The 18641-nt window shown below is 44.5% G+C and overlaps 1 protein-coding gene across 1 annotated transcript in view; it reads right to left on the bottom strand.

Annotated features, from left to right (window-relative positions):
* Positions 1-18641, bottom strand: part of sptbn5 (spectrin, beta, non-erythrocytic 5) — a 311695-nt gene that overhangs the window by 261790 nt on the left and 31264 nt on the right. The window contains exons 9-17 of the mRNA XM_059987546.1: positions 15939-16171; positions 14826-14979; positions 13773-13973; positions 8233-8448; positions 6803-6890; positions 5163-5248; positions 3753-3944; positions 1659-1811; positions 165-295 (exon numbers count right to left, since the gene is read on the bottom strand). Coding sequence (XP_059843529.1) covers positions 165-295; positions 1659-1811; positions 3753-3944; positions 5163-5248; positions 6803-6890; positions 8233-8448; positions 13773-13973; positions 14826-14979; positions 15939-16171 — 1454 coding nt within the window. The remainder of the gene's footprint in view (positions 1-164; positions 296-1658; positions 1812-3752; positions 3945-5162; positions 5249-6802; positions 6891-8232; positions 8449-13772; positions 13974-14825; positions 14980-15938; positions 16172-18641) is intronic.

Raw genomic sequence — 18641 nt, 5'->3', positions numbered from 1 at the left:
TGGGGAGAACTCTGCAACTTAGCTAATGGATCTTTTATGTTAATCTGAGAGAAACAATGGTCTCATTTGCATAATTTCACCTCCCTGCTGCCAAGGAGCATATCCTATATTTTGTGTGAAGTCACACTCCTGATCTTCAACTAAGTGGACAGTATACCGGTTACCTTTTGTGAATTTCCTGTAGTTTTGCCTGGATTTCCTGATTCTTGCTGTGTTTGCCTTTCATAAAATTCTCCACCATTTGATTGACATCATCCAGTCGGCCTTTCCCAGCAGCCAACTCCATCAAGAAATTCTGAAATATGAAACCACCCTTGTTAGTGGTAATAACCTTATGGTGACTGGGAAAATCAAATTGTAGGCATGGGATTCAGGGAAGTTTGGCCAGGTGGATTCAGAATTGGCTTGCCTGCAGAAAGCAGAGGGTCGTGGTGGAGGGAGTACATTCGGATTGGAGGGTTGTGACTAGTGGTATCCCACAAGGATCGGTTCTGGGACCCATACTTTTCGTGATTTTTATTAACGACCTGGATGTGGGGGTAGAAGGGTGGGTTGGCAAGTTTGCAGATGACACCAAGGTTGGTGGTGTTGTAGATAGTGTTGAGGATTGTTGAAGATTGCAGAGAGACATTGATAGGATGCAGAAGTGGGCTGAGAAGTGGCAGATGGAGTTCAACCCGGAGAAGTGTGAGGTGGTACACTTTCGAAGGACAAACTCCAAGGCAGAGTATAAAGTAAATGGCAGAATACTTGGTAATGTGGAGGAGCAGAGGGATCTGGGGGTACATGTCCACAGATCCCTGAAAGTTGCCTCACAGGTAGATAGGGTAGTTAAGAAAGCTTATAGAGTGTTAGCTTTCATAAGTCAAGGAGTAGAGTTTAAGAGTTGCGGGGTAACGATGCAGCTCTATAAAACTCTGGTTAGGCCACACTTGGAGTACTGTGTCCAGTTCTGGTCGCCTCACTATAGGAAGGATGTGGAAGCATTGGAAAGGGTACAGAGGAGATTTACCAGGATGCTGCCTGGTTTAGAGAGTATGGATTATGATCAGAGATTAAGGGAGGTAGGGCTTTACTCTCTGAAGACAAGGAGGATGAGAGGAGACATGATAGAAATATACAAGATATTAAGAGGAATAGATAGAGTGGACAGCCAGCGTCTCTTCCCTAGGGCACCACTGCTCAGTACAAGAGGACATGGTTTTAAGTTAAGGGGAGGGAAGTTCAAGGGGGATATTAGAGGAAGGTTTTTTACTCAGAGAGTGGTTGGTGTGTGGAATGCCTGAGTCAGTGGTAGAGGCAGATACACTAGTGATATTTAAGAGACTACTAGACAGGTATATGCAGGAATTTAAGGTGGAGGGTTTTATGTGAGGCAGGGTTTGAGGGTCGGCACAACATTGTGGGCCGAAGGGCCTGTACTGTGCTGTATTGTTCTATGTATATATAGATATATTGAGAGTATGATTGGTGGGTTGAGGTGGGGTGGGTGCAGTAGTTATTGAGCTTGCCTACAGAGAATTGTTAATAGTGATACAAACTGTGATGAGAGGTGCAGTCAGATAATGGGTATGGAGACTCAGAGGGAAATCAGGAGCTGTAAAAAGTCAAAGGAAACATCGACAGATGGTCAGGATGTGCTATGCATGTCAACACACCTCATATTTCCTCTGCATGACTTCCATGTTGTTTGCATTGGGCTCAAAATTTTTGAAACCATTCTCCCTGTCGTTCATCCAGGAGATGAAGTCATTGCAGGTGTTATAGATCTGGTGCAGATGGATCTTCTCCTGCAAGGCTTTCCTTCTGGCCTAGAGTTGGGCGGAACAACAGCAAGAAGATGAAGGTACTATAGTAAGAAACTGACATTACATGTGAGCAGATGGACAAACAGAGACAACCCATTAATGGCAGAAAATTGATGCAGGCGAACCACCAGTTCCTTGGTAAACCAACACAACTGGAGGAAGGCTTGTAGCCAGGTTGCATCTGGATGCGAACCCACAAGAAGGACAATGATCTTGCACACATGACCAAGATCAGAGAATGCCTTTCAATGCCATGTACATCACTACCCTCAATGCACCACCTACCTTAACGTACACCCAGCACTAACTCCACAAGGTCTTCCAGACTAATTAGCAGGGTAAGCAAAGCAACGTCATTAACATCTTCTCCCAGTCCAGACTGCTAGATTCAATCAGCTTCAGTGGATGGTTCATGTTATCAACATACCTGGCACTTGACTTTTGAAACCAGCTTCTTACTTTGAGCAGGATGTTGGTAATCTGGCAGACTCAGCAAAGAAATACATTTTGGCCGTCACACCATAATATAACTAAACAAGGGAGAAAAATCAGGCTATTCAGCCCATCAAGTCTATACTACCATTGCTGATCTATATTCCATCTCATCCCAATTCTCCTGCTTTCTTCCCATAACCTTTGCTACCTTGCTAATCAAGAATCTGTCAACCTCCGCTTTAAATATACCCAAGAATTAATCTCTACAGCCATTTGTGGCAATGAATTCACCATTCTCTGACTAAAGAAATTCCTGCATCAGAATATCCTTTTATTCTGTGGCTGCTCCTTCTGGTCCTAGACTCTCCCATTACTGAAACATCTTCTCTATGCCCACTCAATACAGGAATTTACATTTTCAGTAGGTTGTATTTGGGCAGATGGGGCTCATCAGCTGTGATTGGCAGCTTATTGAGGAGAAGGAAAAGTCTGATCTCAAACTTCTGTTGCTTTGTGGCCATACCCACTCATTGGGAAGGTTTCAGGAGTAAACCCTGAGGAAAATCCCAGAGCTGGAGTTCCTAAGGCTCCTATGGCTCCTGGCAACTCCTGCGACACTGCTGGTGGTGCCAAACTGTGTCAGTCCCTGCCGTTCCTTTGGGTTCGTCAGCTGTATAGAGAGGGTGTCCAGTGCGTGGTCAACATCTTGCTCTCCATATCATACTTCCCTGGTTTCTGGAGACAGCAGCCATGGTCAACCCCAATCAATGGAGGTTCTATCTCAAGGTTTCAATGATTCCCTCCCATTCTATTCATCCCCATTCCACCGCCCCCCCCCCCCCCAATTCATCGAGTACAGGCCCAGAGCCATCAACTGCTGCTCCTATATTAACTTTTAAATTCCCAGGACCATTTTCGTGAACCTCCTCTGGACCCAACCCAATGCCAGCACCTCATTTCTTTGATAAGGGCCCAAAACTGCAGACAATACTCCAAATGAGGTCTGACCAATGGCTTATAAAGCCTCAGCACCACATCCTTGCTTTTATATTCTACTCCTCTCAAAATGAATGATAAGTTGCACTTGTCTTCCTCACCACGGACTCAACCTTTGAGTTAGTCTTTAGGGAATCTTGCACGAGAACTCCCAAGACCCCTTTCTGATTTTTCTCCCCATTTAGAAAGTAGCCCATGCCTTTATTCCTGCTACCAAAGTGCATGATCATACTGTACTACACTTGCCATCTCTTTGCCCATTCTCCCAACCTGTCCAAGTCCTTCTGCTCCCTCAACACCACCCACCCTCCACCTTCCTTTGTAGCATCTGTAATCTGGCCACAAAGCCATCAATTCTATCATCCAGATCATTCACATGCAATGTGAAAAGCAGTGGGCCCACCACCGACACCTGCGGAACAGTGAGGAACATACCCCTCACCTACTGTATCTTTCAAGTGAAAGCATTCAATCAGATGGATACAAAGGGAGGAGAGGAGTTACGAACCACACCTCAGCTAGCTGGCAGAGATTGGTGTATGTTGATTCAATGCTTTGCTGGCTGCTCTCGATATTCGTCCTGTTGAAGTCCTCGTCAGGCACGGGTTGTGAAGCATAGTGAACCTCTGTCATCCCGCGGCGCATTGAGCGGCTTCTCCGTGGCTTACTGACTCTCAGAGATGGGCTGCCTTCAGTGGCCCCCATCTGGAGAACACAATACAGTCACTTCAGATAGGATCTTACAAAGAGTGAGTCACAAGTCAGGGGACAGAGGTGAGAGAGGGAGGAGTTACGGGGATGAGGGGTTGAGAGTAGTGGAGGAAAGAGAGGGAGGGGTAGAAGGGGAGACTGGAGAGAGGAAGGGGGAGGAAGGAGGGGAAAGAGGGAGGGGGAAAAGGCTGAACAAGTTAGGTCTTTATTCTTTGGAGGGGGGACTTGATAGAGGTAGAGGTATTTAAAATTATGAAGGGGATAGATCGAGTTGACGTGGATAGGCTTTTTCCATTGAGAGTAGGGGAGATTCAAACAAGAGGACATGAGTTGAGAGTTAGGGGGCAAAAGTTTAAGGGTAACATGAGGGGAAATTTCTTTACTCAGAGAGTGGTAGCTGTGTGGAATAAGCTTCCAGTAGAAGTGGTAGAGGCAGGTTCGATATTATCGTTTAAAGTAAAATTGGATATGTATATGGACAGGAAAGGAATGGAGGGTTATGGGCTGAGTGTGGGCCAGTGGGACTAGGTGAGAGTAAGCGTCAGCACGGACTAGAAGGGCCGAGATGGCCTGTTTCCGTGCTGTAATTGTTATATGGTTTTCTGGAACAAGAAGGGTGCAGGGGAAGAGCAGTCAGATGGGGACAAGGGTGGGAGACAAGACTGAAAGGTGAGAGGGGTGAGAGTGGAGGGTGAGGAGGGGGTGAGAGAGGGGGGAAATGAAGGGATGAGTGGGTGTGTGAGAAGGGTGAGTGAGAGGGGGAGCGAAGGAGGAGAGAGGGAGGGCAAGAGTTCAGGGTGAGGGGGCAATAGGGGACAGTGAGAGTGATGTGAGATGGGGCTAGAAGAGAGAGACTGGGGGAGAGGGAGGAGGTGAGAGAGTGGGAGGGAGGGAGGAGAAGGAAAGTAAGGCTGAGGGTGATGGGAGTCAGAGGGAGAGGCAGCCAAAGCATCAGGTGTATTTAAATTGGAAGTTGATCGGTTTGCCATCAGGAAGGGTATCAAAGGTTACATGGAGAAGGCACGAGAGTGAGGTTGAGAGGGATAGTAGATCAGACTTGATTAAGTGACAGAACAGATTTGAGGGGCCAAATGGCCTAATTCTGCTCCAATGTCTTCTGGTATTCAGAGAATGAAAATGGGTGGTTTATGAAGGCTGGATGAAGAGGGAGGGGTTGTCAGTGAACAGTGAAGGTGGAGGAAATGGTCTCACCTCCTCTTGCTTGCTTGGCTGTCTGATGACTTTAGCTTTCCTCTTCTGCAAGCCTTTGACACTGAAGCGGGTAAATATCTCTGGTACTACAAACAGACAAGTGAAAGGGTTTCTCTTAGTGGAATAAATGGACATCATGTTCTCACAACACATCTCCTTCTGAGGCCCCATTCAAGGGACTACTCTGACTTGATGAGTTGGTACTAGACAGTCATTAAGGTATTTGGCTATGGCAAGCAATCCCTGATACAAGTATAGTGAAGCAACCACGAGAGTGTGGGTAATACGGGTGAACACACTGAGCTACAACGCTGCACTGCGGACAGCAAAGGGACTGGCAGTCACACTGGGGATATCAGAGGGACTGGTGACCTATGTGGGGCTGAGGGCATGAACGCTGCTCGGATGCACAGCTGCTCCATTACAGCGCACTGTCCTCAGAGTGAAGCTGAAGGGTGGCTACCACGTAGCACTGCAATGTAATACAATGACTCCGTAGCACCCTACTGTGACACCATTATTCAGATTCAGATTATTGTCATTTTGAAACCACAAATGCAATGCAGTTATAAAATGAGACAACGTTCCTCCAGAATGATATCACAAAAGCATATGACAAAACAGACTACACCAGAAAATCCACATTATGTTTGGCAATCCCCAATCCAGAGTCTGGAGAGGCTGCTGTGTATTAATATCGCGCTACCATCTTAGCGCGTTCCCCGGAAAGGAGCTCCAAAGCCACCAGACAAAAACAAGACCAAAAACTAAAGCCACAAGACCTGCACAAAACCACATAGTTACAACAGTGCAAACAATAGCATAATTCATAAAAAACAGAGCATAGGCACAGTAAAAATAGTCCAAAGATGTTAAAAGACTATAAGTTCAAAAGAAACCAACAAACAGTTTCCACAAGTCCCCAGGGTCCCGATAGACTCATCATCCCACGCTGGTGGCAGAAGGGAATACCCCCACTATGGATTTCCATGGCGCTGCTGGACTCAGTCTCGCAGACGCAACACACACTGAAAGCACTCCAACTGCAGCGGACTCCAAGTCCGTTGAATGTCTGAGCCTCCAACCATCCCCTCCGGGCTTCTCCGAGCACCATCCTCTGCCGAGCGTATTAAGACGGCCCCGCCAACGGCCATCGGCAATGCGACCCCGAGGACTGGGGGCCTGTTCTTCTCAGCAGAGTCCCGGATCTCACAGCAACAGCAGCAGCAAAGAAGGTCTTCCTGGAGATTTCTCGATGTTCCTCCGTGCTCCCATGTCCGTTTTTCATCCGATTATGATTGCGCACGACACCCCACTTCACAAATAACAGATAATCAGCTCCAGAGTGGCCACTGCAAGCTGAGACGCGCCGCCATCTTGGATGTACTTCCAAGCACTTTTTATAGATGACCAATGTCAATATACTGGACAGATAAATTATTATTGAATTAACATCGTAGTTCCATGATTATTATCAAATGGGACCACTATGGCACAGCCCTGCTTTTTCAGAGATCTGACATGCTCAGAGTTCAATGAGACCATTAAATTAAAGGGATCAAACTCCACAGCTACAAGATACCCTCAGATTTCACCAATTCCAGTCACCCGCCTTTCCTCTGTCACCTTGCACATCTTACCTTGAAAGTGACCTTTCTTTGTGATTTCTAATCCTTCTCCTTCATCAGATGAGCAGCTCTCGGGTACCATCTTCTCTGGGGTCTCTGCCTGCAAACAAGACACTCATTTCTCAGCGGTTCCCAGTGCCATTCTAACTAAAGAAGCCATTCCAACCTTCCAAAAGCTCAAACAGAAACTTCAGCCAGTCAACCCACTGTTATTTCTCTTGTTCTCTTTCCAGCAGCACTGCAGGAATATTTCACAAATTCTCTGTGTAGTTTATGCTCCTCAACTGTGCACATGCATAGGGTTAAACTAAACAACGTTCCTCGTGGTACACATAGAACGTACAGCACATAAAATAATACCAGCATCATAAAAGAGATAGTCTGTGGATGTACAGGATGGCATAAAGTGAATATACAACTTATGGCTAAATACACAACAGTATAATACTACTGTTGTAAATAATGTGTCATAAATAACACAGACAGTCTCTAGTGCTCCATGATTTGCCGGGGGAAGCACTGGGTGAGCAGAATGAAAATGTTCTCTTTCTAATTCATGCCCTTCAACTACCAGCAGAGATTCCTACTTTACATATTCTACCTAAGGAGCATTTTAATCCGCAGCAATGACTCCACTGCACCTTACTGTGACACCATTACAGATGACCAATGTCAATATAAAGGAGTACGAGTGCGAGTATCCAGTTTTGTTATATATGTTCTTGACTGTTAATCAGCCCACATCTACCTCAGTCTTACACGTGGGTGATTATCAGAGAACTCAGCAATGGCAATTCTGTTGAATACCAAGACCAGGAGACTACACTCTCTATTAATGGGAATGGTAAATGTCTGATGATTATTTATCAGTCCTGTCTGACTCGGTCTTGCCTTAAGGAGTAACTGCTTCATTTCCTGAGGAGTTACAAATGGGATTGAATGTTGCACAATCATTGCTCTTTATGATGGAAGGAAGATGGTTGCTAATGCAGCTGAAGATGGGCAAGACTAACATGTTGCTTTCAGAGACTCCTGGGCAGAGCTGATAGAACTCTAACAACCAAACCATCTACCTTTGTGCAAGGTGTAATTCCAACTACTGGCTCTTCTTCCACTTGATGCCATTGACTTCTACCACCACTCATTCAAATGCTGCCTTTATGTCAAGGACAGATGCTCCCATTACATCTTTGGACTGTGGGAGGAAACCACAGCACCAGAAGGAGATCCATGTAGTTACGGGGAGAACGTAGAAACTCCTTACAGACAGCTGCAGGAATTGAACTTGGTAAAACAAAGCGTTGTGCTAATCTCTGCTCTTATTGGGTTAGAAACTTCTGGCATAACACCCAATTTCTTTGGAGGTGTCAAAAGAAACAGAAAATGCAGGATGAATAATGTGCTCTGAAAAGGATTTCTGTGATTGACACTGAAGGAAGTACCTGGCGCGCTGTTAAAGGAACCTGCTGCACAGCTGCTGTTGACAAGTCCTCCAATCTCTTCACTTCGCTGGAAAAGGCTTCAATCTCTTTCATCAGGTGCATGTGGCGCTGCAGGAGTGCCTCAGCACTGGCCTCATCCTTCCCGTAATCTTCACTCTGCATGAGAGGCTGTTTCTCAAACAGCCACGAGTGGGCCTCATTGATGTCTGTGAAGTACTGAGAACAAGGCATGGAGAGATCTGTCATTCTGATAAAACCGATCCTGACATTTACACCTCAGTCACCATAACCCACAGAATTTCAGAGGGCTTCACAAAATTATATGCACATCTGATGTAGTATTCCAAAACCAAAAATACCAGTACCAGTAAGGTAAAAATCTGACTCTGAATAATGCCTCAGAGATAAAAATTTCTGGACAGAATTTCCATGTTACATTGAATGATTTCACAGAACCTTTGGAATGTGTCTGAGAGACTAGACTTAGTTTAGTTTACCAACTAATTGTAAATGTGGTACTGTTGATAGTGTAATCATCAATCAATAATGCATTGAAGTATACGTTCAAATCTCTGAAGTAGGATTGGAACCTAGTTTGCTCAGAAACAAGTAAGGCACGAAGATCATGTTTGTAATAACAAGAATATTTGGAACTGCTGGGAGGTAAAATTGACAGGAGGCAGATTAGCCATAGAGAAATCTGCTGCCAGTTATAACCCAAGATCTCTTCCACGCTGTCATTCCATCCCTTATCCCTCGATGTCATCCCTATTAACCTGGACTCTCCTGCTGAATTCATGAACTTCAGTAAACACACAATTTAATACTACTTTCAGATGAACCATCAAAAAGACATTTTGATAGTGTGGTGAACTACGTGTGCCTGTCGGGACACGCCCCCTGCTGACTGCTCCTGTGGCCCCTCCCACAGACCCGGTATAAAGGCGATTGAGGCCTGAGCCCGGCCTCTCAGTCTCCAGGATGTAGCGTGGTGGTCAACCACTGCTTGTTCCTTCTTCCAGTCAATAAAAGCCGGTATCTCGCCTTTACGTCTCAGAGTGAGTTATTGATGGTGCATCAGATAGATATGAAAATATTCAGCAAACATTTGAAAAGCTTCAGGGAAACTCTTCAGAAGCATTAAGGCAGAGGAGACACTGGACAAGATAGGGCAAAATCAACATAACTTCCTTAAGGGAAAATCCTGCCTGGCAAACCTGTTGGAATTCTTTGCGGAGATTACAAGTAGGATGGTTAAAGGAGATGTAATGGATGTTGTATATTTGGACTATCCAAAGGCCTTTGACAAGGTGCCACACATGAGGCTGTTTACCAAGTTTACAGGAAAATTGCTGGTTGGTTAGAGCATTGACCGACTGGTAGGAGGCAGCGAGTGGGAATAAAAGGATCCTTTTCTGGTTGGCTGCCAGTGACTAGTGATGTTCCTCAGGGGTCCGTGTTGGGACTACTTCTTTTTATGCTGTATTATGCTATATTTTTATGCTTGGCTTTGTTGCCAAGTTTGCAGATAATACAAAGATTGTTATGGGGCAGGTAGTGTTGAGGAAACAGGAAGGCTGCAGAAAGGACTTAGACAGATTAGGAGAATGGGCAAGAAAGTGGCAAATGAAATACAATGTTGGATAATGAATGGTTGTGCACTTTAGTAGAAGAAGTAAACGTGCAGACTATTTTTGAAATGGGGAGAAAATCCAAAAATCTGAGATGCAAAGGGACTTGGGAGTCTTTGTGCAGAACACCCTAAAGGTTGAGGCAGTGGTGAGTAAAGCAAATGCAATGTTAGCGTTCATTTCAAGGGGTCTAGAATACAAGAGCAGGGATGTGATGCTGAGGCTTTATAAGGCCCTGGCGAGGCCTCACCTTGAGTATGGTGAACAGTTTTGAAGAGAGGTGCTGGCACTGGAGAGGGTTCAGAGGAGGTTCACAAGGATGGTTCTGGGAATGAAAGGGTTATCATATGAGGAGTGATTGATGGCTCTGGGTTTGTACTCGCTGGAATTTAGAAGGATGGAATGATGGGGGGGGGGGCAATCTCATTGAAACCTTTCAAATGTTGAAAGGCCTGGACAGAATCAATTTGGAAAAGATGTTTCCCATGGTGGGGGTCAGGTTAGAGGGGCGTTCATTTAAAACAGATGCGGAGAAATTTCTTTAACCAGAGGGTGGTGAACTTGTGGAATTTGTTACCACAGGCAGCTTTGGAGGCCAGCTTGTTGGGTGTATTAAGACAGAGTTTGATAGGCTCTTGATCAGACACACATCAAAGGTTACAGGGAGAAGGCTGGGGAGTGGGGTTGAGGAGGGGGTAAAAAGCATCAGAGCAGACTCAGTGCACCTAATTCTGCTCCTATGTCTTATGGAGTTACAGAGGTGAGGGTAGCTGGGACAAGAGGGTAAAGGTTTAGCCAGTCAGGGTAGGTATTAGGAAAAGTTTGTGGTATTTTGAAAACTTTTTACCTAACACTCAAAATTGTGGGAAAGATCTAAGACTAATGCCTATTGATTGGATGCATGCAAAGCATGTGGATGCATTTAAGGAGGAAAAAATAAACTAGATACACACCAACCTGGCTAAGGATAGCCAATGACAGCACAATCAACTGGCTAAGGATAACCAATGACAGCACTCCAAACTGGCCAAGGCTAACCAATGACAGCACACTAACCTTGCTAAGGATAACCAATGACAGCACAATCAACTGGCTAAGGCTAACCAATGACAGCACAGTAACCTGGCTAAGGCTAACCAATGACAGCACACCAAACTGGCTAAGGATAACCAATGACAGCACAATAACCTGACTAAGGCTAACCAATGACAGCACACCAAATTGGCTAAGGATAACCAATGACAGCACAATAACCTGACTAAGGATAACCAATGACAGCATACCACCCTCTTGTTGGATGCAGAATCAGGAATGTAATGTAATTCACTGTCATGCTCCCAGTGGGATCTTTCCATTTGTGACCTCCTGTAGGAGGCCCAATATACGTTTAAGGAATAATGTCTCTTTTATGATCAGGGCATGTAGTAGGCTTCTAGACTCAACATCAAATTCAAACACCTCAGGTAACTCTCCTTCTCCATTTGTGTTAGTTCTAATGTAAATCATCTGTAGGTAATATAGGTTTTGTTTTTCTCAATCTACTAACATGACCTGGACTGTTTGTCATTCCCTAAAGGTCACCACTTCACTGCTTTTATATTGCGATTTGACTTCCCATTCCCATTCTGAGTTTCTGTCCATGGCCTCCTTTACTGCTATAAATGAGGCCAAACTTGGGTTGGAGGAGCAATGTTTCATATTCCATCTGGGTATCCTTCAATCCAAGCATGAATTTTTCAACTTCCCTCTCCTTCATATTCTTTTATTCCATTTACCATTCTGTTATTTGCTTACCTCTTCTCTTCTCCACACTTGCTCATCGCCTCCCTCTGGTTCCCTCCTCCTTCCCTTTCTTCCAAGGTCCACTGTCCTCTCCTGTCAGATTCTTTCTTTTCTAGCCTTTTACCTTTCCATCTATCACCTGCCAGCTTCTCACTTCATCCTCACTCCCCCATATACTCACCTCACCCTCACCAGTTTGCACACATTCCCCTCCCTCACCTTCTTTCTCTGGCTTCTGTTCATTCCTTTTCCAGACCCGATGAAGGGTCTTAGCCCAAAACAGTGACTGTTTATTCATCCCCATAGATGTGCCTGTCCTGCTGAGTTCCTCCAGATTTCCAGCAATTCTCTTGTTTTTGTGTTTGTTTTTTCATGTTTTCTCACCTTTCTATTTGTCCTCATCAACCAGTAGCAGCTCATCACCATCACGAATGTGGCCTTCCCTATCCTTTGTCCATTTACCTTTCTATCCCTTCTCTGTAACTAAGTGACTCTCATTTTCTCTCTTTCCCTAATCTGATGGATGGTTTTCAAACTGAACCATTATATTTTGTTTCACTTCCACGTACACTGCCAACCTCTCGAATTCTCCAACATTTTCTGTTTTTATTTCAGACTTTCAATATTTTTGATTACCATTCTCAGACAAAAAGTTCCTTTAGCAAAACTGTGCGGTTAACAATTTAGCAATATTGTTCTTGATTGGCCATTGCTCTAAATGAATGTTTATATTGTCATTCAGAAATGATTCCAATAATTCACTCACCAGAGTTGTTAACTTTAGGGGTCTGTACTTAATTAGTTCAGCATTTGCTGCCCTTTTAAGCAATGGTACATTTGCAGTCCTCCAGCACAACTTTGTAAACAGAAGGGTTGAAAAAACTATAGACACAGCCTTTGCACGTTCCTCCCTTTACTCTTCTAATAGCTTGGAGTATATTTCACATTGACCTGGTAATTTATCCAAAGGAGTACCTTCAATGTTTTAGGACCAGCTTCTTGCCCTATGCCATCAGATTTTTGAATGGTCCATGGGCCCATCAACACTACCTCACTATCTCGTTCTCTTTTGGAAATACTTATTCATTTATTTTACATTTCTTCTTGTAACTTTTAGTTATTTGCATAGACTGCACTGTATGGCGGCTGCAAAACAACTAATATCATGGCAAGTCAGTGATAATAAATCTGATTCAAAGATGTCAAATCCCTTAAACCATTGGTTTAGGCAAGCCAATGGTTCATCTATTTAGACCATAAGATATAGGAGCAGAATTAGGCCATTTGGTCCATTGAGTCTGCTCCACTATTCCATCATGGCTGATTTATTACCCCTCTCAGTCCCATTCCCCTGCCTTCTCCCTGTAACCTCTGACACCCTGACTAATCAAGAACTTATTAACCTCCACTTTAAATATACCCAATGAGGTGGCCTGCGTAGTTGTTCATGGCAACGAATTCCACAAATTTATTACGTTCTGGCTAAAAGAAATTTCCTCATCTCTGTTCTAAATGGACATCCCTCTGTTCTGAGGCTGTGTCCTCTCATCCTAGACACACTCACTCACTGCAGGAAACATCCTCTGCCAGCACATCCTGTGCTAAATATGGAGCCCAAAATTGCTCTCTGCACCCTGAACGTGGTGTGACCAATGCCTTATAAAGTCTTGGAATTATATCCTTGCTTGTATTTTCAGCCTACGTACATGATCATCACCATTCCCACTCTTCTATCAAGACCCTGGCAAACTGTTCATAAATACCCTTCCCTCTCTCTGCCACCTCCATACTCAGGTGATATTTTTGGCTTCTTACAGGCCATTTGCTTCCCTTTTTTATGTACATAAATTGTAGAAGAAATTACAGACATTAGAAGTTAAAAGTGCAGCCTCCTGCAGTAAGCTAATTAAATTCAGGGATTCCCAAGAGGCCAGACATGGAATATTTCAAAGGATTGTTGGCGGTTGCAAACCTAGGAAGGGGTTTTAACATTAAGTAAGAGAGGTTTTAATCTGAGATAGTTGGTGATTTAACAATCTGACTTACTGGACTCAAGAACTTGTGTTTTTAGCTAACAGTGGCACTTGGGAGCAACTCAAGACTTCCTCCATCGGGCTCTGATCTCACCTGCTTTATTGTCAGAGCAGCTTGAAGTCGTGTGTGCCAGTGTGACATCTCGTCCTTTAGTTGCTGCCATTGATTCTGAAGAGTGGCCACCCATTTCTTCATCTCCCTCTTGTTGCTCAAGTTCTGCTGGCAAAGCTCCTGGCCCTTTCTCACCACTGAGAAACAGATAGACTGCCGGGAGTTACACTCAGCCTCCATTGCCTGGTGGAAAAATACAATCAGTACAGCAAGGTGGAGTCAACTTGGTTCCATTTGCATGACTGTCACACTTCATGTACACAACCATTCCATACTTGGGTATTAATTGCTCCATCACAGTGTCATATCCACGGATTCGGCAGCACAGCAGATACGGCAAATGCACTCGTGAATATGCACTGTCAGCTAATTATCATTTCATTTTATAGTATTTAACACCATTCTTTCTGTTGTAGTGCTTGTTGAGACTTGAACAAAGCACAGCAACGTTTCACTGCCTGCTTGCATTCGGCCTTGCCTGCGAAATTGGACAGTCAAGTCAACGGACTGAAGACTAGTGATGTTCGTTTTATATTTAGTTATTCCTTTCAGCCGCAGCGTAGGCTTTGTTTTCCATTTGAGAGTTTTAGTTAACGGCCCAGAGTTTATTGTTTTCTTTCCCCTCTAACCCTGTTTGCATTAAAGTCTGTGAACTATCTACCTGTTTCAGTATCACTCGCTCCACACTTGGGCCATATCCAAACTTGGTGACACATTCGATACACTCTCAGATACAAGACCACTCATCACAATCACTGGGCCTTCAGGATAGGAGCTTGTCTACTGACTAACTCCACACCGATCTCACCTCCTGTATCAGGTTTACCCACACTGTGGGATCATATCTAACGCATCTAATATCCCCACACCACCTCCAGGTCAAATTGTCATATTAGTTACACATGATCTCCCGTATTCCATTCACGCGGTGGAGTGGGATTAGCAACCCCATCACACACTGAGATTGGGAGATTCGGGCTCACTATACTTGTGAGCTAACTCACAATCACATGCCATGGGAATCCATGTGGGTACCTTGTGCTTTTGAATGGACACTGCAATCTGGGTGATGTCACGCCCTAACGTCGCAGTTCGCACCAGCTGCCACTTCTCGTAGATCCACGACTCCTCCTCCTCGCAGTCCCGGAAAAACTCAAACAATATCTGCTGCTGCTGCAGTCTGGCTTGTCTGTATTAGCAAGAGAAGTGAAACTGCTGTCAGTAAGACCTGACACCGTTACTGGTTGTACAGGGAGTCCCAGGATCTGTAAAATCAAGTCCCAGTCACCGTGAACTCCAACAATAGCGGATTCCGGTAAAGGACTCCCAGATCTCTTTGGGTTATGGACTCCCCCACACTGTAAATCTGTACAAAGGACCCAGCCTGTTAACTGTGGACCCTAAACACCAGAGATCTCAACAATGGACACAATAGGCATTGGAAATTCCACTGTGAGCCTCAAAAACAGCAGATTCTGGTAACTGTGGGTCTTAAAAATACAGGTAACACAGCAAAATGCTGGAGGAACTCAGCAGGCCAGGAAGCCTCTATGGAAAAGAGAAAACATATGATGTTTTGGGCCAAGACTCTTGATCAGGACTGGAAAAAATAGCTGAGAAGTCAGAGTAAGAAGGTGGGGGAGGGGAGGAAGAAGTACAAGGCGATAGGTGAAACCGGGAGAGGGGGAGGGGGGAAGTAAAGAGCTGGGAAGTCAATTGGTGAAAGAGATACAGGGCTGGAGAAGGAGGAATCTGATAGGAGAGGACAGAAGGCCACAGAATAAAAGGATGGGGCTCACCAATATACGGGAGGCCACACTGGTATAGATGACTCCAACAGACTCACAAGTAAAGTGTCACCCTGCCTGGAAGGACTGTCTGGGACCCTGAATGGTAGTGAGGGAGGAGGTGTAGGGGCTGGTGTAGCACTTGTTTGGCTTGCAAGGATAATTGCCAGGAAGGTTCATTTATAACAAATCTTGGTCACCAGGAGCCCAGATAGAGTGGGTGCTGGTAGTTTTCCCAAATCTGAACAAGTTCATTTGATGTAGGCCTTTTTGACTACAAGCCTAAGAAGGCACACAAAGCATGATTCCAGTCTGTTATTCAAGCAACACCTGCAGCGTTTCACCATGGGCGCTGCCTAACCTGGTTTTGCTGAGCTCCAGGAGGTTGCTATAAAGGTCATTGAGCGCTTTGAGTTTCCTTTTGACTATATCAGTCTTTAGCTCGCTGCGTCTCCTGAGATCATCGGCCCTCTGGTTGATGTGCTTCAGGGTTTCCCCATGATAAGAGATCTGAGAGATGATCAGGTTGTGCTTCTGCGCCATGTCCACCACATCAAACAGGTGCTTGCCACAGTCTTCCGAACTCATCGCTGACTGTAAGGGGGAAGAGAAGTGAGGAGTGAACCGCTGCAGCTTTTTAGTTCACTGTCAAAGTGTTAACATTTTCATTGCTGCATCTGTGCAAGGATTAAACTTCTGTTTAAAATAAAATCTATTTTAAATTACTCTTTCCCCTACTTCCGACCCCCGTCTTGAAAAACAAGAGATTTTGGGCCTGTGCAAAAAGTTTGTGGCTCCTCCTGAAGCGAGAATCAGGTTTATTATTGTAGCTATTTGTTGTGAAATATATTGTTCAGCAGCAGCAGTACAGAGCAAAACAAAAGTTAATATCAGTTATGAAAGTAAGTAAATGGTGTAAAGAGGAATAACGAGGCAGTGCTCCTGGGGTTCTTGAAACCGTTCAGAAATATGATGGGAAGGGAAAGGAGGTATTTCTAAAATGTTAAGTGTAGGTCTTCAGGCTCCTGTACCTCCTTCTCGATGGTAATAATGAGAAAGGGGCACGTCATGGAGGGTGAGAGTTCTTAATGATGGATGAGGGACTGCTTCCTGAAGGTGTCACCAATGGAGGGTCAGCATCTGAGATTTTGCCAAAAGCTGGTGAATTTATAGACGGTGTTTGAGCGGCGTGTAGCCACAACATCAGGAGCGTGGAGGGAGTACAGCAGCGGACTAAGCACATATCGTTGTGGTGCGCCTGTGTTGATTGTTAGCAAGGAGGAAATGATATTACTGATCTGAAGTGTTTGTGGCCTCCTGATAAGGAAGTTGTGGGCACAATTGCGGATGGAGGTACAGAGGCCTGGTTTTGAACCTTGTTGATTAGTACTGCAGGAATGATAGTGTTAAGAGCCAAGTTGTAACATATGTCTAGTACCTAAGTTTCATTTTCCCAATGCCCTATGTATTCCTTAAGAATTTGCAAGACAATGGAAGACAAACTTGACAAAATTTTGACAAACTACAATTCAGGAAGTACAATGTAAATTCACTGGAGAGGAATCAGAATCAAAATCAAACACAAGAGATTCTGCAGATGCTGGAACTCCAGAGTAACACACACAAAATGCTGGAGGAGCTCAGCAGGTCAGGCAGCGTCTATGGAGAGAATTAAGCAGTTGATGTTTTAGGCCAAGACCCTTCACCAGGACTAAGTGTATTATCACTGACATATGCCAAGAAATTTCTTGTTTTGTGGCAGAAGTACAGTGCTGGACATAAAAATTATTGTCAATTGCAATATTATAAATAGTGCAAATGGGCAATAGTGTTCATGGACAATCCAGAAATCTGAAAGTGGAGGAAAAGAAGCTGTTTCTAAAAGGTTGAGTGTGGGTCTTCAAGCTCCTGTACCTTCTCCCTGATGGTAGTGCTGAGAAGAGAGCATTTCCTGAATGACAAAGGTCTTTAATGATGAATGCCAACTTCTTGAAGCACTGTCCTTGATGGTGGGGAAGATTGGCCCGTGTTAGAGCCTTTTGTGATCCTGCACATTGGAGCGTCCTTACTGGGCAGTGAAGCAACCAATCAGAATGTTCTCCATCGTGGAACATGGATAACAAGAACGTTTTATGAGGACAAATATATCTTTCCAGTACATGTAAATGCAGATGACAAACCCATTAAAAGGCAAACAGCATTTTGGGATTTATCATTTGAGGCATAGTGTGTAATAGCTATAATAATCTTGCACATTGCATTGGTTAATTCATTTAATATAATGTGGAATGTGCTTGCAGTGGAGTGGACCCTCTGATCACAAGAGACAATGGATGAAGCAGGCTACAGAATCCTTTTTTAGTTCTGCTTTCATGATGAGCTATTAACTGTAAAATGCAATCATTCTGTAATGATTCCAGGCATTTGTGTCAGGATCACTAGCTAACTCCAGTGCAGGAATCAAAGAGACTTCAAAAATCAAACAAAACAAAAGATTTATTACTGAAAGTATTAGCAAAACTACAAGAACTCAGACAAACTATACAGAATCTTGATGGATCTTGATCAGAATCTTCAACTACTGCACAGAGTCTTGCCAGCTTCAGAAGTTTTCTGATGACTCTGCCGTAGTTGGATGCATCAGCAAGGGAGATGAGGCTGAGTACAGGGCTACGGTGGGAAACTTTGTCACATGGTATGAGCAGAATCATCTGCAGCTTTATGTGAAAAAGACTAAGGAGCTGGTGGTGGACCTGAGGAGGGCTAAGGCACCGGTGACCCCTGTTTCCATCCAAGGGTTCAGTGTGGACATGGTGGAAGATTACAAATACCTGGGGATACAAATTGACAATAAACTGGACTGGTCAAAGAACACTGAGGCTGTCTACAAGAAGGGTCAGAGCCATCTCTATTTCCTGAGGAGACTGAGGCTCTTTAACATCTGTCAGACGATGCTGGGGATGTTCTACGAGGCTGTGGTGACCAGTGCTATCATGTTTGCTGTTGTGTGCTGGGGCAGCAGACTGAGGGTAGCAGACACCAACAGAATCAACAAACTCATGTT

The sequence above is a fragment of the Hypanus sabinus genome, chromosome 2 (assembly GCF_030144855.1).
Source record: "Hypanus sabinus isolate sHypSab1 chromosome 2, sHypSab1.hap1, whole genome shotgun sequence".
NCBI lineage: Eukaryota > Metazoa > Chordata > Chondrichthyes > Myliobatiformes > Dasyatidae > Hypanus > Hypanus sabinus.
Note: the sequence above shows the minus strand (reverse complement) of the source record. Positions and strands in the feature narration are given on the sequence as shown.